The 23,094-nt window shown below is 35.1% G+C and overlaps 1 protein-coding gene across 2 annotated transcripts in view; it reads right to left on the reverse strand.

Moving 5' to 3' along the window:
- Nucleotides 1–23,094, reverse strand: part of LOC107091915 (leucine-rich repeat and fibronectin type III domain-containing protein 1-like protein) — a 224,769-nt gene that overhangs the window by 83,078 nt on the left and 118,597 nt on the right. For both annotated transcript variants that reach the window (XM_015386143.1, XM_015386142.1), the window contains exons 3-8: nt 19,949–20,165; nt 16,699–16,850; nt 16,347–16,600; nt 16,013–16,256; nt 15,769–15,926; nt 13,199–13,579 (exon numbers count right to left, since the gene is read on the reverse strand). In XM_015386143.1, the coding sequence (XP_015241629.1) occupies nt 13,199–13,579; nt 15,769–15,926; nt 16,013–16,256; nt 16,347–16,600; nt 16,699–16,850; nt 19,949–20,141 (1,382 nt within the window). In that variant the 5' untranslated portion in view covers nt 20,142–20,165. The remainder of the gene's footprint in view (nt 1–13,198; nt 13,580–15,768; nt 15,927–16,012; nt 16,257–16,346; nt 16,601–16,698; nt 16,851–19,948; nt 20,166–23,094) is intronic.

Consider the following 23,094-nt stretch of genomic DNA (forward strand, 5'->3'; position numbering starts at 1 on the left):
CTCGGCTCAGTTTTTTAAGGGTAGTGTAAACGGGGTATATGTATAAAGAGAATACTAATTTTAATGAAAAAAAAAAACTGTCTGTACCTCTTTCACTTTAGGTAAAAGAAGGTTAAAGCTACACACCGCCAAAGATTTTTACTTAAATAAGATTAGTGATGCCCTGTAATCATATTAATCAAGTTACAATAAAGATACAAGCTTATGTAAAGGGCTGACATGTACCACACAAGCAGTGGTTGCAAGTCCATAAATGTCAGTTCTTTTAATGCTAGAAACTTAGCACATATATATAGACAACATTGGTCCTACCAGTTTAACAAACTACTAAATTTTCAGAAGTGCTTACTTTAGAATCCATAAAGCCCATCACTATCTACATGTGTGCAGCAATATGTCAGACTTGGGATAACTCAAAAGGTTCCAACTATACAAGTCAGGAGTATGACCAACTAAGGGGATGTTGTTGTTGTTTATCCAACTGAAAACTCTGTAAACACCTTATCTCTGAGAAAAAAAAGACCACATATTTTATTCAGCCCATCAGCTGTAATTATATGTAATCACATAAGTAATTGTATCTGATATAGAATGGTAGACTACCTCTAAATGTCATGACCTCAGCACTAATGCCTGGCCGGATCATTCTTTTCACCCACACCATTAACTTCGCCCCATTTTTTTTTAGTTGCTCATCTGCTCCACCTGCATTAACCACTATATAACCAGCCTTCAGACCAGTCATTAGTGCCAGATTATTTCAAGCCATTAGTGAGACTTATTCTGGCATTCTTAGTTCTGACTTCCTAATCATGACCTGTCTGTCTCTCAACTTCTGAGTCTCCCTGATTCTGATTTCCTGACCCGCCTTCCGACTTCCCCCCTGACCTGAAAACCTGCTTGATCTCTGCCCGTTGTGTACCGACTGGATCCATTCTGGATTGTCTTTCGGCTCTCTGTTACCCTGGCTCTGACTATCGGCCATGTCCCCAACCTCAACTTTGGCTTTGCTCTATGGCTCAGGTTGGTCGTCAAGGTTCTGACCATTCTTGGCATAGGTCCTCTGACCTCTGATACTCCTGAATCTATCTGAGCAGTAACTGCTGCACTGGGTTGGCAGCCCACTATCTGGGATCTACCTCTACTTCTTGACCAGAACTGGACATTAAGACCAGGTTAGTAACCTAATAGATTATGTGCAAGCACTTTCTGCAATTTCCCAGCTTGGGATAAATAAAGTACATCTATCTATCTATCTTTCAACTGAAGTGGTCTATCTGCATAGAGTTTGCATGTTCTACCCGTGCATGCATGGGTTCTCTCTGGGTACTCCGGCTTCCTCCAACAGTCCAAAATCATGACTGTTAGGTTAATTGGCTTCTCTAAAATTGTCCCCAGGTGTAAGTGTGGGTGTATATTGTTGTGTGTCTTTATGTGTCTCTGTGTTGCCCTGCAACAGACTGGCGACCTGTCCAGGGTGCACCCTGCCTCTTGCCTATAGATGGATGGATGGATGGATGGATGGATGGATGGATGGATGGATGGATGGATGGATGGATGGATGGATGGATGGATGGATGGATGGATGGATGGATGGATGGATGGATGGATGGATGGATGGATGGATGTTTATTAATCACTAAAATAGACAATTATAAATACAATAGAAAATGGAACTCTAAAAAACATCAGATGTTGATAGTTTTTTTTAACTTAATAAATAAAAGCTTACAAATATCTTATGCTAAAAAAACATAAATCCACGTAAAGCCATACACTGAGGAAACCTAAGTTCAGTAAAATAGACATTAAAAGAGAAGAAAGCAAGCAAGGAAAGAGAGAGAAAGACAGAGAGAGAGCAGGTTTAGTGTTTCAAGTGTTTCCCAATAGGGAAGGAACAATATCTTACACGTCCGCAGAGCATAACATCAATCAATACCACTGTTGTAAAATGTGTTTCACATGACCTGCAAATTGACATGCTTCTAATTATAAATTCAAATGTCCTTGTTCCAAGTAAAACAACAGCAGCAGAGTGCACACACACAAAGCATTTTTTTATGATAATGCTAAACCTTGCAATACAGGAGAGCTCTTCCTCTAACTGAGTTATTGAACTTCAAAACTCTGAAAGGCTATTTAGCAAGCATTTCCAATTCAGCAATTTTACCATGCAGGGTGGAATTTGTCAAGGTTGGAATGATTCCCCTGATGTGGTTTAAACGTGTTTATAATAAAATAACAGAGAAAAACCCACCATTTTAACAAGGAGCTACAGGAAAATAATGAACTTGTTTGTAGAACTTATTCTAAAAAAAACTGTAAGGAACAGTACTCAGAACCATTGCTTTAAGAGGTTATCACAGATTTTGTTTTCCTCAGTATTAAAAACTTAAACCCCAACCATTCAATCATAATTATTTGTAGCTACAAGGTCTTGTTAATCTGTTTTAATAGGATATGTCTTTGTCAACTTATAGTTTGTTGCAGTATTTCTTTGCTGTTTGTGGGTCAGATTGGGTTGGATTTTTCTCCCTAGCACAGCTGTTTAACCAGCTATGTTTGGATATGGAGCCTTTGGAAGTATGAGGTGATTGTCAGGGAAAAAACGCGAAAAATTATCTTACTGCTGATATTTTGCAATGAGTACTAATAATGTTCTTTTCAATACCAACAACAAGGGGTAGTATATCACCACCCTGTTCTAAAGCTGTTTACAGCTACAATGGATTAAATCTGCACTAATTCTCTGGATTTTGCCCCCAATCCTTAAACCCCAGGCCCACCACAGTTGATTGCTGATAATAGGATAAGGCTTAACAAGACTGGAAATGAATAATAATCTGCACTAGTTATCCAGGCTTCTACAAAAGAAAATATTGGCATCACAAGATCAATGATATAAAGTTATTGCAGGGTGATGAGGAGAAACCTTAATGTATCTTTAGAAGCTTATACTGATTAAATACAAATGACTACTCTTCTGTACTATTGAGACTGGGCCATGATCACCCCTGGCACCCTTTCAGCTCCACCCTGACCTGACATATTTTTATATCAAATTATGACAACAAAAAATACAAAATGACGCAGCTTCAGAAAGATAAACAAAATCATAGTTTTCTTTTTTTTTTTTTTTTTTCTAAAGCCTTTGCACGGCTTAACATTTTTGTGCAGGAGATCGAAACAGGCTTTCCATTAAAACGTTTGATGAGTTTTGCTAAAGCCTTCTGTTTTTCAAGGGATTCTTCAATTGAACCAGTTTTATATTTGGCAACCACAGAATCAACTTGAAGCTACTTCCCTGTAAACTTCCTATCCAAATAACGTTTGACCCTCTCAGGGTTTTATTCTGAGTTTTTGTGAAGCATCTCTGAGCAGGAAAGTAGTTTTACTGCACACATTCTATTATTAATTACAGTATAAAAAAATAGATTCCCAATATAATTAACCTAATGTTTTTATAAACAAGCTCTGCTTTATAATCCTTATCAGCAGATCTCTAATCAAAATCAACAACAAAATAAACAGCGAAAAGTTCCAAGCTTGTGGTTTTCTGATAGGACTACCAGTCTGACTTTTTCAGTGTTAGGGCTGTCTTTTCTTGTTTTTTTTCTTACACTGGGCAGATCAAAATAATAGCACTTACGATATCCTGTTCATAACACAGTGATTGATTGCCTCAATAAGGCGATCCTTAGATCCCGATGATTGCAGTTCTTGTTCCTGGCTCAATTCATTGGTGTTAAAAAAGAGACACTTTATGGTAGTTAGAATTAGAAAACTGCTAAGAAATTTTAGCAGTAGTTTAGCTTTAAAATCAATTTGATGAAGAATACACTCCAAAACACTGCAGTGCTTCTCATTAGTTTTACTCCTTCAGCTCTGGTCTGTTTTTAAACTGTAGCATCATGTATACACTCTCTACTGAAAGATTCTTGGCATATCTTGTGACCCTGTATTCTGTTGCATTTGATATCCCAGCCCTTTTCAGTATTGCATATATTATTACAATTGATGGGTGTCTTGAAAATAGGAAACTGTAAAACAAAAGAAGCAGTTCTGTCATTTTCTACTGAGTAACAGCTTAATCTTTACTCACAAATACAAACAATGAAAAATAGAGATGAAAGAGAGCTGCCAGAAATCTTTCATTTTTCATAAAAAGTATGCAATATACATCACGTCTAGAGAGTTTAAGGCTTCAGACTGCCAGTCATCAGAGGAATAAGTTGCCTAATATAATCCAGTAACCAGACACAGATAAATGATCAATGTAAATAAATATATACAATAATATATATATGTATGTATATATATATATATGTATGTATATAGAAAAGCGATAAGAGCAAACATTTACATAAAAAAAAAAAATTGTGCGTTTTAACACCAGACCCTCAAAAAAAAATGAAGACTTTAGAAATTTCTACAAAACCTTGTATAAATCTGAAAATTGTGGAAATGAAGAAACACAAGCCATATTTCTTAATCAATTAAAATTCAAAACCATTTTAGAAGAGGAGAAAAAAAACTCTTGATAATTCTCAACAAAAAATCTATCTAAAGTAATAGCCAGCATATGGATAGCGGTAAAATGCCAGGTCTTGATAGACTTCAAATAGAATTTTATAAAACATTGAAGTAAAAAAAGTATCAAAAACCCCCCAGAAAATTTAATAAAATATATTGGAGGAGAAAAAAAAATGCACTTTAAACACTTTACCTTATATATACAATATATAATTCCATATATTATCAATAGGTTGTACATTTTATGAAAAAAATAACTTAATACACTTATAATGTTTTCAGGGAGTTGTATTTTCTTACTACTACTGCTACATAAGGATTACTAAGTTAAGTGCCATGATGGAGCATGAGGAAAACTGTATGCATGCAAGTACAAGAGGGGAATTCAATCATTGATGAGGAATTTGTTTGCGCTTACTGCAATCCATCCAGCAGTTCTCATATCTGATCCCTATCTACCGTAGCAAATCCCTTCTTATCTCTTTTCCTTATCCTCTCCAGTTTCTCGTTTGCTCCGCTCCTCCCCTCTTCTGCCCCACAGTCTCCTCCTCTAATGCTTCAATCCTTCCATACTCGCCCCCTCTATTCCTATGCTGCCTCTTTTTTTACTCTCCTTCCTCCTTTCTGCCATCACTCCTCTCCTCCCCCACATTCCCTTGCTAACTGGGTGTCACAAATCTTTTTAATTACTTTTCCTGTGTCCAAGATCTGAAGCTTGCGTGGAGGGGTGAGTGTGTAATAGGGGAAAAGAGGTTGTGAAAGCAGAGACTTGAGATGGGGGCAGTTGTCACGGTATAATTAAGCATTGATTTGGGACACTGATGAAAATGGCAACAAGAAACCAAATAAGTGGATTATGGGCCATGATACAAAGAAACATTCTGGTGACAATGCTACCCAGATTCAAGCAGGGGAAAGAAATTATAAACTCATGGTGTGAAATAAAAATATGTAATTTAAAAAAGGTACAGTACCTACAAAAAAATGTAAAACAGTGGTAGATTGGTTTTATGTGTCATAAAATATAGAATCTGCAAGAAACAGTAGTGGTAGATTTCGCTCATACAGAAAAAAGTCTGTATTGAAGTTTGCAGATGTGGAAAGAGACATGACTAAACACACCACATAGTCAATGTCTTTGAACTACACTTCTCTGATCTGACTCATTAGTTCTGCGTCTAATTGCCACAAAGACAGCAGGTGCCAGAAATGCACAAATGTGCATATCATCGTATGCATGTGTGCGTGAGTGTGCATGTGTGGGCAGTCATTTGTCTCTAGCTCCTTAAGCTCATTAGTACACATCCAGTGAATTATTTAATTAAATGACAATGACCTAAAGCAAAGTGACTCCACATTGCTGCCAGTCAGTGTGGATAAGTTCACACAAGCATTCATGAACATGGGTGTGTTATTAGTGGACTGATAAGTCATTGCAGTTAGATTATAACGGCATTACAATACTTTAAATGTAGTACAGTGGAACCTGTAATATATCTATAGTCATATATTACTCTGTAACAGCCAAGTTCTGAAAACATGATTATGAACAGACACACACACCAACTGTTGTAGATGAAAACATTGGTAAAATGAAAAAAAAGAAAGCCAAAGAGCAAATGTTTTCCTCCAAATTCAAAGACCTACAGCTATACTTGCAGTGTAACTGTGTTATTTTGAGCCTTTTACTGTAATTTGTGTAAGATTAATAACTTTAATATTAATAAAAAATTCAAATTATAATTTTATTCATAGATATATTAATAGACATAGTTTCATGTAAATGTGTCAGATGGACGTAACCCTTAAAGGTTAATTTGTTTCTACATTCTGTAACAAGTTGATGGTATAATACACAATAAAAAAAATGCACTTAGTTGTTAAAAAAAATAAATAAATAAAAATAAAATGGATATATAAAAAAAAAAAACATATTCAATAACTTTTCTTGCCAAAATATTTCCACCATTTCCTCCCTCAAATCTATATTCCAACCTTTAGTAATATTAATGGTTTATGGTAGCCAAACAAGAGTCCATATGTATCTAACATAACACTTCTGACAGGAGAAAAAGTTTAGAGTGATGGTAAGGAGGTTTCCAACCTTAAAGACGCTGAGCTCATGCAAAAGATGATTTATCAAAATGACACTGAAGACATCAATAACACCTCAGCAAGCGAAATATTAGATTGCAGTAATATGTCAACATAGGCTTTTACCTTTATTCAGAAGGGTGTAATATTTATGATATGCAGATTTCTTTCAAATATAAATGAAAATATAAAACATATCAAATATGCCTTTGGATGAAAAAAAGTTTGGGGTTGCACCACACCAAGCTCTTCTTTAGTACCAGATATTTTGTTCATTTCTTCTAGGTACCCCAAAGGCAGCCATAAGAAAGAAAGTTGAATGTCATAACCTACTTTAAATGAATTGGATCTTTCAGTCTCCACCTGCTTCAGCTTTACAGGTTTTAAATGTGTTTATTCAGAAATAGAAAAAAACGACAGGATAAAATTTTGGAATGATGCAAAACATCTAAATAGATAACCAAGTTCCCCTAATATAGACAAACCTGAAACGATACTAATAGTAGACTTTGTATTAAAGGTAGCCTAGATGTTCCTATTAAAACACATTGAAAAGGACATCTATATAATTTCTCAAAACTGTGAAGTAAACTGACAAACATAACCTTGCTAATCAGGGATCGTAACTATGACCGTTGACGAGGCAAGGCAAAATGATTTATATAGCACGTCAGAGGCCAAACATTTCAAAGTGCTGTATGTGAAAAGACAGAAAAAGAAAAGTATATTGAAGCGGCATAAAAGCAGCAAAAATAATGAAAGAAATACAAAAAAGAAAAGTAATGAAAGCCAAGTTGGTCTGAAAACCTATTTATGCATAGATGGAATGAATACATCTTCCATCTGGAATTAAAAGTAACTTAAGGTTTTAGTACTTTCAGATCTTTCTGGGAGATTATTTCACATTACAGGAGCATAAGGCCTAAATGCTGCTTCTCAATATTTGGCTCCGGTTCTGGTTAAAATTAATAGATTGAGTCAGAATACCTGAGAAGTCTGGAAGTGGTTACATTGACAATAACTCTGTAACATTACTTGGTGCTAAGCCATCCAGTGATTCAAAGACAAACAGAAATATCTAAGAGAATACGCATATTCTCCAAGATAAGGGGAGCCAATGTAAGGACTGGGAAGATGTTCTCCACCTTCTTAGTTTTGGTGAAGAAGCAGGAAGCCGCATTCTGGAATAACTGCTGCTTTATGATTATTATTTTTTTTTTCTTTTTTCAGACTCCTGTGAAGACACCTTTGCAGTAATCAATGCTACTAAATTTAATGCATGAATACATTTTCAAGATCCTTCTGAGACATTATTGCTTTAATCCGGGAGATGTTTGTTAGGTGGTATAAGGCCAAATTTGCTCCTGTCTATATGTATGGGTTTAGACTTTATTAGCTGAACCTGTGTGCTAACATTTGAACACACTGAATTTGGTCCAATAATTATTATTACTTCAGTATTGTTTTGCTTCAGACAAAGGCATTTTTGATACATTCAAGTTTTTACTTCGTTTATGCTTTTACCCAATGATGAAATAGAATTTTGGTCGCCTAGTCGCATTGTAATGTATACCTACTGTACGTGTAACATACGTGTTTGCATATTTATGGTAGCTCATGGTGTTGTTTATTAAAATTGGAGTTAGGAGGAGCCTCTGAATATTGTATTAAAGGGGCTCTAAGATGGGCCCTAGGGAAATTCCACATGTGACTTTTGGGGTCTCTGATAAAAAGTTACCTACTGACACAAAAAAGTGCCTGTCTTTAGATTAGGATTTCTTAGCAGGTCATAGACCTACTATAACCATTTTTTATTATTTAACAGTCCCATAAGGGTAAAAAGTAACAATGCCTAGTCTACAGAGTTTATCCACAAACAATTTGTTTTTCAAAGCAGCTACTTTAATCAAAACATACTTGGCAGCAGGTTTGATTCCTGTTTTACTTAGATTTCAGTTTTACTCTGATTTTTTACTAGATTTCAGGCTTGTACTCACTGAGCTGACTAAAGAGGTGACTTTTCGGCTGCTCTATTATTAAAGGGTCAACAAGTCACTACAACCTGGACACATACAGTACTTTGCAGAGCTTTTAAGCTTTTACAGTTTTGCCTTTTCTGCTACAAAAGGGATTTGAACCCCTGAATCCCCTTGAATTGAAGTCAAAGATTTAAACTACCACACCACTGACCCGTCTAAACATACTATAAACCAAAGTCATCTTAAGACAAATGTCTGTCCAACATCAAAAGAATGACTCAAACTAGGTTGGATTCAAGGAGCTATTATTTGGGCTTTTTTACACCTTTCAAAGTTAACTATAGACATACATATGATGAAATAATACCTTTTGCAGTATGGAGTATTAAAGTGTTTTTATTTCTAGCCTTAAGAAAAACACTTGCCTTAAAAGTGAAGCAGCCACTCTAAATCTGCCATCACCATTAATCACTACTTCTAAAGGCTGAACAAACTCCAAAACCAAAAAGATGATTTTTTGGACATAGAGACACACACACATATATATATATATATATTTACATAAAAAAGTGCTGTCCTGTGAACATTGGCAACCAAAATAGCCCCTTTGTTTCAACTTCAAGATGGAATCATCTCACTCTGCCTCACATCACATCTCCCTGAAGGGAGAAAGTGGGCGTTTGTTTACAGAGCAGGTGCAGCGTGGTCATGGTAGGTACTTTCTAAAGGGGGTACTTCTAATAGATATTCCTCATCTGCTCATTTTCACAGAAGAGGGAAGGGCTGCTACTCAGAGAATAATTCATAAAGATCACTCAGAGATGCATGAGTTAAGCGAAATACCAATGTGCATGATTTTTATAAGAAGAACATTATACCACAATTAAAAGCTCAAAAAAGTTTAATTTGCATGATTTAGGCTTTTTAATTACCCCAAAACTAGCATAAAAATTATGGAAGAGTGACAATAATACAACTAAATCATTGGTTTTTACTGAATCCACATGCAGGTGTTTAAAAAAAAGACAAAAAAATCAAGCATATTTGTGAAACATTAAGGCTAATCAAATCTATGAAGTATGTGTGATACTGTTGATATGCAATTTTAAAACATTAGTGTTTAAATAATCTTAGAAATTCTACCTCATTTAGGCAGCATAACATGCCAATCTTTGTGTATTGTTGTTTTGCCAGATCAAGCTGCTTTATGCAAGGTGGCAATAACAATAAAATGCAAAGGTGAGTGCATATTAATATCAAAGAGATGAAAAGTACAAGGAGCATTGTGGCATATAACCATAGCAACATGCAAATGAAAATAATTTAAAGCATAATAAAAAAGGGGGGTTGAAATATTTTAATGTATTTTGCAAGAGTCTGATCATGTTTTAAACATTCCCGAAACCAGTCTAATCAGCTAATAACCCTCCTTTTTTCTTTATTCTTATCATTTACATCTCTTCACTAAGATAATAGTTTGTCTCCTTGTCAAGGAGCTCACAAAGAAGAAAGTGGAAATCTTTGTTAGATCTATATAGTTTTATTTGTGTTCTAATGTATATAGCCTATCGTGACTTGGCATATATGCAAACAAAGGTTTACAAAGATATCTTTATAACTTTCAGAAAGTAATTTAATGTGTTTAAAAGCTACTGCACTGCATTAGGCAATATGGCAGCACATGTAAGCTGATACATTCATTTTGCTCCTCAAACAGGATGTCCTAATTGGCAGATTTCTACATTGTCAAGTCTGATTATTCTCTAGACTGTACTGAGGACCACCATGTCTTTTAAGCCATCAGGTCACCCTTTTATTGCTAACTTAACTGACCTTATATAGTTACAGATACTATCAGTGTGTGAGCATCAATAAATCAGATTTAACGTTCTGCATGGTCTTCATTTATCAATTTACTAAAGGGTGTTGTAATTATGTTGATATATGATTAAAGATGACCTTTTAACTGAAATCAAAAAGGTTATTGAAAAAAAATCTCATATTTTAAGTTGATTAGAACAATTAGAGGTTAACTGATGCAAAGGCAGTGGAGGACTTATAAAAAAACATATTTCCAAAATCATAAAAGGATTTTGTACAATGTTTTAACATTTTCCATTTTATTCCCCCTTATATTCACACATGTCCTAATCTGTTTAATAAACTGCAATATACACAGTGCTTAAAAATAGTTAAGCTACTATTACCTCAAATGATGCCTTTATTCAATCATTTAGTTCTTTATTTAGCAACACTAATTGTGTAATGAAAAGGATCATGAGATCATGAGTTGATATTAGACACATTAACACTTTATACTTTCAGATGAAAAAAATGAGCAGAAACACACACTAACAGCTCTTATACCATTAATAGTAAAGAAGGCATGACATGCAGATTAAAGCAGAGACTGTTTTATATGATCTAGACCTCCCAGAGCATCTCAGAATAATTGATAGTCTCTGTGAACCGGCAACTTGTTCTAATTTAAGCTGCTTCTTTAAAAAATAAATAAATAACAGGGACACGGAAGGTAATAAATAATAGTTTTTAAAGTACTATGATCTAGAAGCTACTGTTTGACTAATTTAGACATAAATTGCTTCTGTTGTATTCATGATGAAACCTGATTTAACCATATTTTAAAGTTTTACACACAAAGTAAATGCAGTCAGTGTCATTTTCCACCTTTCGCATAAATGAGCCCTTTTTGTTGTTGTTTTGATTATTGCACATATTTTTAAATAGTCAATATATATCAAAGATATATGCGGAAAGGATTAGATTAAATAATACATTTCTTGAAAAATGTAACCTAACTAACCCATGCATAGATAAAGAAATACGTTAACTTAAAACAGCCTCTACTTTCAAGATGAGTTTTTATATCATATGTGATCCAAACATTAGCCTTTAGCCTTACATATATGCCTCATAAACCTTCATTTCAGATCTCCTCACCAACCTCTTCTGTTTTCATGGCCTTGCAACTCACCCCTTTTAATGGATATTGAGCAAGGAAAGCTGAAGAGCGGAAGTGCGCACATGTACACATACTCAGGACCGTTTCATTTTCCTTTTTCTGAGAACTGAGCTAATGCAGCGTTAATGCTCTCTAATGGATGTTAAAACTGTTTGATCTTTCATTAAACATAATCCACGTAACCATGAGATAACCTTTTGTGATCAAGTATGACCACAAGAAAATACTGCCAAACAGTTTCTAAACATCCATAACACATGCATCATCCTCTATATTTAATAGCACTTTTTGCAAAAATGTGCATAAAAGCCCTAAAAAACATAGTTTCCCCTAATAAATTAATCTATCAATCCAACTTTTCAGTACATTTTTCAAGATGGAGAAAAGAAGAATTTATGATTAACTACTTTCCATCATATCCTGTTCGGCACAGTAAGTGTCACCGCTTAGAATTCCTAAAACAAGTGCTTTTATTATCTTTTAATAAGTATTAAGAATTTGCTTAATGTCACAAAGTTTCCACCAAAAAACATCTGTGACATCAAGAAATGAATGAATATGACAACCATATACCATCAAATGTTATTTAGCTTATTATGAGCAGCTACAAAATGAAGGCTGATGCATGTTTCATATACACAATATGTTGAAGAAAAAAACAACATAGCAAAGCAAATGTTCTTTTCATGGAGTCTTTCTTTTTTTTGTACCCGTAAGAATCCATATTATAATATAAATAAAAATTGAAGAAGACTATTCTTCACGAATATAAAAAATGGTTAGAGTGAGCAAAAACTGCTTTACACCCTATTGATAATCAACTAGTAACACAATTTAACTAAAGAATAAAAAGGAACTTATCAGACCTATTCATTTAACTTGTACAATAATTGGCTTTTAAGACCAAACAAACTTTGCGTTTGTGTTGTATCCCTTTTATATGTCACTTTGGTCTTTTATCGCTTTTATTGAAGCCTGGATTTGCAATAGATTGGATTTTGAGAACAGAATAGCTTTACTAGGAGCACAGAAATAGCCAATCGTTAAAATCTTGCTTAGAAATCAGCAGATATGTCCAACAGATCTACTAAAGTAAATATATCTTTCTTCTTACCACTAGCTTAATGGAATTATGTGTGACATTTTAAAGTCACAGTCTCTGGTGAAATGGTCTGGTAGATCTTCCTCACCTCCTAAGGGGGACTGAGTCAGCAAAGTCACTATGGCATCATGGTTTGTACAATGAGAACATTTTATGCTTTCATTTTACAACATTAAATATTTGGAAAACCTGTAAGTATCTGCTAACAGATCTAACAATAAAACAACTGTTTGATAATATTCAGTTGAGAACATTTTAAAATTTAGTCCTACGTAAAGGGAAAACAATTATATTTATACATCTTTTAAGCAGTGCTCACATCATTTCAGTTGTCTTTGTTCACAAACATCTCCACCTAACAGTCATCTGCCTCAGCAGCAGAGCAACAACTAAGCTATTTTGGACAACAGGTACACAACTTCATAAAATGCATAACTTTTCAAAAATTCATGAAAGAGAATCTTATCATATTTGAAAATCATTAATAGTCAGGGCTGATAAACGTACCTGTAAACCAGTGCATCATCTCCCGAGCTGTTGTACTGGACCTGGAACATTCTTACTCCAGATGTAGGAGTTTGGCTGCTCCATCTAATCAGGGCAGAGTTTCCAGTCAGCTCCACCAATGATACCCTCCTGTCAGCCCCTCTTGTCTCGTTGTTAGGCATTGCAACTTTGGAGGAGGTCAGAATGTCAGAGGGTGCAGGCTCAGAAGAAGGATCTCGACTGCGGCTTGTGCTGTTTGCAAGATGAGGCACTGCTGTGACAATTAACTCCACCCTTCCTGTTGATTCACCTGCAGCATTTGAGGCAATGCAAGTGAAGTTTCCAGAATCCTTCAGGGAAGTAACGTTGATATCCAGGCTTCCATTTGGGAAAACTAAAGTTCTGCAACATAAATAAATGTAGATGACAGACTTATTGACTAAAACCAGTAGTTCAGTACTCTATTAAAAAAACTTACACTTAGACAACTTTTATTGCAATGTTGTATACACATAGATTTAATAAAGCCATTTATTGGTAAAGGTTAGCTTGCAATTTGTTTCTGTTCTACATGCAAGAGTAATGAGGGAACTTGTTTTGTTTAAATTTTGGCAGCTCCCATGCATGTTATAATCTGACTCTATTAGATGGCTTTTGGAGTAATGGTTTCTTCCTAAAGAACTCGTATATAAATTATCACAGGACTAATTTAACTGTTTACAATGATGATGGACACAAAATTCAGCAAACCTTTTTAAAATGTTCTCATTTCTTTTCACTAGGGTAGATACATGTTTTCCTCAAAAATATTTTAATCACTGGGTCGGATAACCTTGCTCTCTAAATGAGGTAATGGCTGGACATTCCTATGTTGTTTGAACCTACAGATAATCAATTTAACAAGAGTTCAGGGCACCTTAATGGATATTTAAATAAAACCCAATGATAGACCTGATTTATGGAGATCCGCAAAATCCGTTGCTTTTTCCCTTTAATGTCATTCAGGGATACAATGTATTTGCTATGTTAACTAAAAACGCATTCAAGTGTGCCTTAAACACAAAATGTTGCCCTCTTTCAACTTGTTTAAAGGCAATGTTATTATTGTGAGTTCAATTTTATGAATTAAAAACATTTCTTTCATTATACATCAATTAGAACATATGCAAATTGCATTAAAACAGAAGAGTGCTTTTATTTTTAAGAGTTAGAATAATTCATGTTTTTTATCATTATTACTTTTTTCGTAGAGCCTGACCTATGTTACTAGCTAAATACAGCCTTCTAGGAAGTTAGAAATTGTCCAAAAAAAAAAAAGGTCTGACACCATATATGTATACACGTTAACACACAGTACGGTAAACATCTTGAAAGGTGGCCTTTGTTGGCTTTATAATTGTTGTCTTTGTATCTTTGCTCCCAATGATGAGTTATGATCACTTATTATTGGGAGCAAGAAAACTTCATTTGCCCAAAATTCATTACGGTATTTGTTAAAATAGTAAATGAGATATATCACATCTGAAACACATAAACTACCTAATGAGAGTTACCCTACCAATATGCCATTTTATATATGGCTATTTTTTTGTTTCAGTGCCTGATGCTAATGCAAGCCTTTACTGCCAGTACCTTTCCTCACCACATCCAGAAACAGCCTGATGCATCATTTCACTGTGTGGCATCCTGAGTTCTCATTTTAATTTAAAATGACACCATCAAAAGCTTTGATAGAAGCTTACAGTTTTAAATACTGGTAGTGGTTTTAAAGTAGATTTTCATAATAACATGCAGAATTCCAAAGCAAATTAGCCACCCAAAGTTTTCATGGTTGAGGAGATTTTGACCTTATCATCTGTAGTGTTCACTGGCAGTCAGAATGCGAGCTGGGTAAATGTATTTGAAATCAATTAATTGGTTTTTATCAGCAGTCACAGTTACCTTGAATAAGTGAACTTTCCTTCAGTTGTATGGTCTTCCACGGTTAGAGATATTATTTTTACTTTTTGAAAAACTTAAGAAAATTTTTTTAAAACAATGAAATGTAAATGAGGAATGCTAAATTAACTATTTTTCTAGTAAGGTATAAATTGATCATGGTGGAGGGATTCCTAGCCAGTTATTTACTATTTTGTATTCTGAGAAATAGAAATAATGTGATAAATAGGCCAACTTCTCTTATACACCCTTTAAAATAGAAAAGACGAGAAAATGTACCATTTAAGCAACGATATATTGAGCTGGTGAAGGATCTCAAACATCCAGGTCATAGGCATTCCAATATAAATATTAAAAACAATCCACTGGATTTTGTTTCCAAGTTTGAAGATGTTTTGCTTCCCATCCAGGAAGCTTTTTCAATCAAAATGTCAGGAATACACAGTAGCCCACCAAAGCCTTGTTTTTGTTTTTCAAAAAAAGAGCAAATTGGAACAGACGAAGGGGTCCACCCATGTGGAATGGGGGTCATTTGGCTTCTTTTGTTGTTGATATATTAATCTATGTTTATCAGTCAAAAAAAGCTTTAAGAAACATATTTGCAAATATATGAAAAATGACATAATAAAAAGAAATATACATCAGATAAATACCTGGAGCCATTTGATATAAGTCGGCCTTCAGGGCTTATCCAGTGCACCTCAGGCTCTGGGTCACCATTTGCTTTGCATTTTAGACTTGCAGGCTGCCCTTCCATAGCAACAGTATGGGGTGACTTTCGAGTCAGAACTGGTGGGTCACAAATAAATTCCTAAAAGTAAAATCAGAGATGAAATGTGAGGACATCTTAAATTAATGTACATATTTTGTTGTACACAAACAGGTGAAAGTTCCAACCTCTTCAGGTATTGTCCAAAAGTACTTGGCGCTCAGATCCGGAGGGGAGGCACATGTCTCTAGGTCATCCTCTCTAGTTAATCTCCTTAACCACAAAAGTTCACAGTTGCAATGAAGTGGGTTACCACCAAAACTCAACACAAGGGAAGAAAGAGGGGAGCCTTTAGACTTAGCGTAAACTGGGATTCTCAAGAACAATGGATCAGGGGGAATTTTCTTCAGTTTGTTAGAAGTCATGTCCAGTCTGAGAAAGGAAAGGGAAAGAAGAGCCAAACACTTACATTAAAACACTACAAAACATATTCTAATTCACTTCATTAGATAATTTACTAACCTTGCAAGTTTGTGAAGATTGGTGAATACTCCCTGGGGCACATTCTCTATAAGGTTATGATCCATATTCAAGGTATTGACATTTGTAAGACGCCCGATCGTGTCCCAGGGCACCTGGTCAAGGTTGTTATAACTTAGATCAAGATCCTCCAGAGTAGAAACAAAGTCATCAAAGGCATGAGGAGATATGGAGTGCAGCTGGTTACTGGCCAAGATCAAATGGCGAAGGTTGGTCAGACCTTTGAAATGGTCATCCTGGTCATAAAATACAAGTATACAATTAGGCCCCTTTAATTAAGACATTCATATAAGTTGACTGCGTTAAAAAATTTTTGTTTTTCAGTCAATTTTACCTTGATTACAGTTAATCTGTTGGAGTCCAGATGGAGTGCTCTCAGTCTCCGTAGATCACTGAATGCTGAAGGAAGGATCTGACTAATGGTGTTTCTAGACAGTGTCAGATGTAACAAGCTGGTCATGTTGGCGAAGTCTTTTCTTCGGACAGCTGCAAATTACAGTAGAAACACAAGTTAAGTATCCAAGGAAATTCATTTAATTCTAAACAAGTTAGACTAAGAGGGTCATAGTGAATTAAAGGAGGTCCAGAAGGACTGAGCATACTCATTGTCCAAACAAGAAGTGTGTAACCAACATATAGTTTATTTGAGATGACTTTGAACACTTCCTAACTTTGTAAGGAAACTAAAAAGGATTGGATTTTCTTCAAAAGGTTATGGTCACAGTAATAAACTTGGCTTAGGTGGTCACGACAGAACATATAGTGAGATTGTGAGATGTATCATGAAGCTTTTTATAGATGTATCTGAACTCAGATTAAGTTGCATGAGTACTGTTTGTAGTTCCATCAAGAAAGTAGTAAAATAACATGAATGTAAAACAAGCCAACACTAAAAATATATTCACCATAATTCAGAAAGAAAAGAAACCCCCTCAAAAAGCAAAACAGGAAAACAAATCAATAGTTTGATGCATTAAGTATTGGCGGAACAGTTCAGTTGCTCTGCATGCAGATCCTGTTCGTACTTAATGCAATTATAGATACTTTACCTACTCTCCCTATCAACTGGGACCATTCAAATCTTTTGACAAATCTGCAAAACAACTTAAATAAAATGCTTTTCAGTTAAAACATTTCTCTCATTTCCAGAATTCTCTAAATTAATTCCAAAGCTTTTTCTTTTGACTGCCAATTATTAAGTTCACTTTGATAGCCTAGCTCCACCATTAATAACAGAGGCTCATCAAAAACAAGATTATTTGAAACCAATTAATTGTTAGAAAACCAAACTCATTTTTTTATTAAATAACTTTTTAATCAGATGGCAGCAAAATGAAAACATCAATCTACTTCATTATCTTTAAGAAAGACTATTAATTAAAAATATAACAGGTGATATATTTTCTTTATTCTTACTTTATAATTAGAATATTGTCACTTTTGAAAATATCAAAAACCCATTAGAGATACAATTTTTTATTTATTTTTTTATACCTGGATTGTTTTTTGTTGGATAATATCAATGTGAGTAATTCTGTTACATGGGCAGATAATATTCTCTCATATTGATTATAGACTTGTGAATTGAATTCAATGGAGGTCATATTCTGACAGACCTTTTGAGACCATATTATTATTTGCTAGTCCATTACATGGTCTAACAAATACATGAAGATAATGATGCATCATGAAAAAGATGGTGATTTACAGATGAGGCAATTCCTCAATGTGCCGTCTGGTAGGGAAGACCAATTAGGAGATAAGGCCAAAACCTCTCACTGGAGAGGTGGATGTCATTACTAGAAAAGCAGGTTAAAAAAGCTTAAGGTTAAAAAAGCTTAAGGGTTTCAATTATATACAAAGAAAGAAAAAAAATCAAATTAGACAGAAAATTATCATCTAAAGGTATATAACTACAGTATATTGTTGACACTCACCCACCTCATTAATTAGAATCAGGTAATCAAATAATTTCCATGGTCACAGTTGTATAAAATCAAGCATCCAGGCATGCAGACTGTACTAAAAAACATTGGCAAAAGAGTGGTTCGCTCTTAAGAGCTCAGTGAGTTCCAATTCCTCACCTCTGAATATTCCATAGTCAGCTGTATCATAAGAAAAATGGAAGTGTTTGGGAAGGACAGCAACTCAGCTACAAAGTGTTAGGCCAGGTAAATTGATGGAGGGGGTCAGCGGATGCTGAAGCTCATAATGCGAAGTTGTCCAAGCCATACATCACCAAGTGCATTGGACACAGTGGTTTAAAGCAGACCCTGGACTCCAGAGCAGAGAAGACACATTCTCTGGTGTGGCAAGTCACATTTCTCCATCGGGAAATCTGATGGAAGAGTCTGGATTTTGTGAGAACTGTACTTGTCTGACTGCATTGGGCCAAATTTAAGATTTGGTGGAGCGGGGATTATGGTGTAGGATGGTCTTTCAGATGGCTTGGTATCCTTTAGCATACTAAGACATCTTGGACAATTCCATGCTCCCAACTTTGTGGGAACTGGATGGGAGTTTATTTAAACAGATTTTAATCTACTGTATGATATGGACTGATTATGTTTTTTGTTATTTTGCCCAGACTTTACTTTTTCATATCAAATAGTAGCCTGCTGAAATAAAAGCATACCTCAATAAAAATAGAAAAATAAAACCACAGATGGAAACATTGTAATTATGTACTATTTTGGCCCCCAGAGACCAGACCTTGAAACAGTCAAAGAACTGTAGAAACATCTTGAGAGAATACAGAACTAACAGCCGCTAACATAAAAAGCAGAGCTTTGAAAAGTCCTTCATGAAGTGGGTAAAACTGTCCTTGAATATAATACATAAAAGTATTCCCAAGTTAATTTAGACTGCTTTAATAAAAGAAAGGGGCTGGTTTAAAAAATAAAGCTGGTTAATTTTCTTAAAGAAATCAAAGTATTATTCTTTCTAGTTCTTCCAAGAGCCCTTGGTATTTCTCCAGTTTTTCATATTCTTTTTTTTCATCATCTGACAGATGATTTAGGTGCGTCGGTCATGCAAAGGGAGATCTGACTAAGAAACAAGTGCATATTGAGGATAACATTTCTATGTAAAATAAAACCCGGGGTTTTATCTATTTTTCTATTTTTGGAGGAAAAGAATGCCTAACATATTCCACTATCTCTGTTATTGACCAATACGAGTTTAGTATAAATGCTCTGCTTAGCATCTTTCTGCAGAATATAAAGTTATTTAACTTTGTATGAGTTTTGCTTTATTGGACTCTTGAATAGAAATTTAATGCAAAGAATAATTGAAAATAATGTATCAAGTGATTGCAGCCTGTAAAGAATGTTTCATAGTAACCAAAAAAAGGTTACTGGTATAAATTTCTTATTTATCATCAATAAAATTAACTTGAAAAGAGTGGCTGACATGTGCATTGCCCTTTAAAAAGTTTAATTAAGCTAGAGATAAAGCACATGTCAATTGTCAACACAAAATAAGATAAACACAAAACCCATAGAAAGAACAGGTTGGCAAAAATGTAATTTGAAATGTAAATGTTTATCAGAATCAATGAAATATAGAGCTAGTATATATGGTACCTGTTATGAAGTTTTCTTGAAGTCGTAGCTCCACGGTGCGTCGATCAATGGCAGCGGGAACAAAGAGCAGGCCTGTTTTGGAGCAGAGGATAGCAAGCGATGGAGAAAGGCTCTGGCACATGCAGCGTTTTGGACACGGCTGTCCCCTGCATGCTGCTGCCAGTAACAGCAAAGAGAACCACAGCCGTTCCATTATCCTCCCCAGGAAACAGGGCAGCTGGAAGACACAAAGAGCAGACGAGTGAATTAAAGTGGAGAATGAGAAGTGCACTGCTACAGTGAAGGCCCCCGGGAAGTGACAACCAGGGTGAATCACTGAACTCCAAAATTCTTTGTACAGGTAAACAAGCATACAGGTTATCTCTACTATTCCCGCTTAGTAAATGTGACAGCTTTCAAACGCCATCATGCTGTCAACCTACTATTAAATGCAGAAATTTCACAACAGTGCCTCTTCTTTTAGAGTTTGGGAGAAAATTTTGTTTTCAAACTTTGACTGAAAGCAAGGTTTATTAAGGAAAGGGGAATCGATAATAATCTAAATTATTCTTTACTGTTGTTCTGCATCATTGTTTCACTTCATTATTTCGACGAGCCACATCTGTTACTTTGGGCTGGCAGGCATGAAAATGTGTTGTTTTCCCTCAACAGTATTGAAGAGATCAATAACAGCAGAACGGAATTTTATCCAGTTTGATTCTTATCTTCTGACAAATCATCAAAAAATGGGTGTCAATTCTGAAGGCTGTATTTCTTTCCAGCAACATGTTCTTCAATTAAACCAATAAATGTTACATTGATAGAAGCACTAAGTAAAATGTAGATGCCTCTTTTTACAATTAATCCTAATACTCACATAGGAACTCCAGACTTTAATATATAATTTATTACTTTTTTATGATTAAACAATTGATTAAATACAGTGCAGAGTATTGAATTTAATGAAATATGTTATGATTTAACATTTTTCCAGTCAAAATAAAAAAATGTGACATGCATTTGTATTCATAACCCTTTACTTAATTCTTTGTGGAACCATCTTTTCCTACCTGTACAGTATCACCCATATGATTGATTGGAATCAGGTAATCCAATCACTTCCATTGTCATAGTGTTATGTTTCCACTAGCTGCATTTATAAAGTTAACATTTTCCGCACTCTTTTGACATTTATTTTCAAGTCTTTTTATTTATCATTAATTAGATTTAGATTCTCTACGATCTACTCCGATCCTACTGATAAAGACTGCTAATAATTTTTGGTCATCAGTACACATTATTACTCATTCGAATCATCTAAAATGCTGTTTATTAGAAAACCTATCAGAATTTACAAGGACCATTGCTAGACCAAGGACAAATGTTAAGCTCAGCTTTTAGGGTTTATATTAGAAATAACATTACAACAAACCGTTTTTTTCATCTATTTTTGAAAAATAGATGAAGGGATTGAAATTCTTTAACAGTGTTGTAAGTTACAGTCCGTACTTTTAGGCCTCGACCAGCTGCAGAAAAGTAGTGGACTTCAGCAACAGCCTTTTCTCTCTTAACAGTGATTTCCCCTTTGTGTTATGTTTACGAGAAACAAACTTTACTGGAATAAGCTGGCGGCATCTAGGATTTACAACACTGTACATAATGCTAATGCATGCATTATATAGCCTAAGCTATTGCACTCAGTGAGCTTCAAAACCTTGAAGCTGTAAAACAGTGGATCAGAGGTAGCATTATAATTTGGCCATGTTATCACTCATACACATCTTTAGTTTCTCCAGGTGTTGAGGATAAATGTTACAACAGGCGGCATTACAGCAATTAAGATGGTAAGATTGCTTTTTTTATTTTCAAATATATATATTAACTGCAGATGCCTTGATGCATCTGATTATCATATTTGGATACACTTCATGACAATGTGACACACTCAAACATTTCCTCACCGCATTATGCTGACTCATAATCAAGAGAAGCGTTTGAACCCCTCTCGCTATTCTCATAATGGTATGATCCTACAGTATATCCTCACAAGTGATGGCAGCATAGCCTTAATTCTGGGCAATCAAATCAATGTTCTATCTTGAACATAGCTTTTGCTAATGCTGACCTCTTAGCAGGTGTCCTTTACTCATTGCAGCTGCTGATTCACTACAGAGTATCAGCTCTCAGAGCTTCAACTTTTGAACATGACAAATCAGTATGTGCAGATATCTGTTGTTTGCTGATGTGTGCCATCTGTAGAATCAACTTCCTGGAGTGGTTTTGAAGAGCAAATGGTTAAAAAACCCATAAATTAATAGCGTGCTGACACAGGGGGCTTCTAATGGGTGCTAAGAGGGATGGTTGGTTCAGTATGACAGTGGACGTCTCCTTCTGCAGTGTCCTGAAGCTCTGAGAACATGCATTTATGAAGTAACAACTCAGTTTTGCAATGCTGTGCTCTTTATTGTTTAAGATGATTCAACACATTGGCCATTTTCTTTTTTCTTTTTTTACCCTGCATTTCTTTTTTACTACTTGCCATTCCCATCGATAAAACTGCAGCCAGCATCCGTAAATTCAGCAGTATATTCTATCATTACCAGAAGTGAGAGTGATGCATAACACAAAAACAGTGCGCTGTAAACAAATTTCAACAAAACTTCAAAGCGGATAATTTCCCACAAGGAATCTTATGACTACTGGTACCCAGAAGGATTTTTTTTTTTAATGAATGGTACACAAATCATTGGAGGAATCATTTCAGCCCCCACTAGGAAACTGCCCAAGTCTGCACAAGAACAATGAAATTTGGAGACAAATTCACCCCAAAACAACAAATCATGGTACACTAAGCTTTAGCTATTTCCACATTTTCTGCAGTTGTTGCTTTTTACAGTTTCGCTTCCACAATCTCATTTAGACAGACTCAATCCAGTCCACTCCCTCTGGCAAAGGCAGCGATGAGCCGTTTGAAAACAATCCCATATATTACATTAAACTAGTCTCACAGTCTTCTTATATTGCACTGCAATGGAGATGCTGTGGATGGGGACACATTATTTAACAAGATAGAAACACAGACAGTTTCACCCATTTTCTTCAAACTGGCCCAGCCAAAAAATTAGACTCGAATTTTAAGGTTCACACTAAATTTGGAGCATCTTTTA

Source organism: Cyprinodon variegatus, unplaced genomic scaffold, assembly GCF_000732505.1.
Source record: "Cyprinodon variegatus isolate N-32 unplaced genomic scaffold, C_variegatus-1.0 Scaffold357, whole genome shotgun sequence".
In the NCBI taxonomy this organism is placed as follows: Eukaryota; Metazoa; Chordata; class Actinopteri; order Cyprinodontiformes; family Cyprinodontidae; genus Cyprinodon; species Cyprinodon variegatus.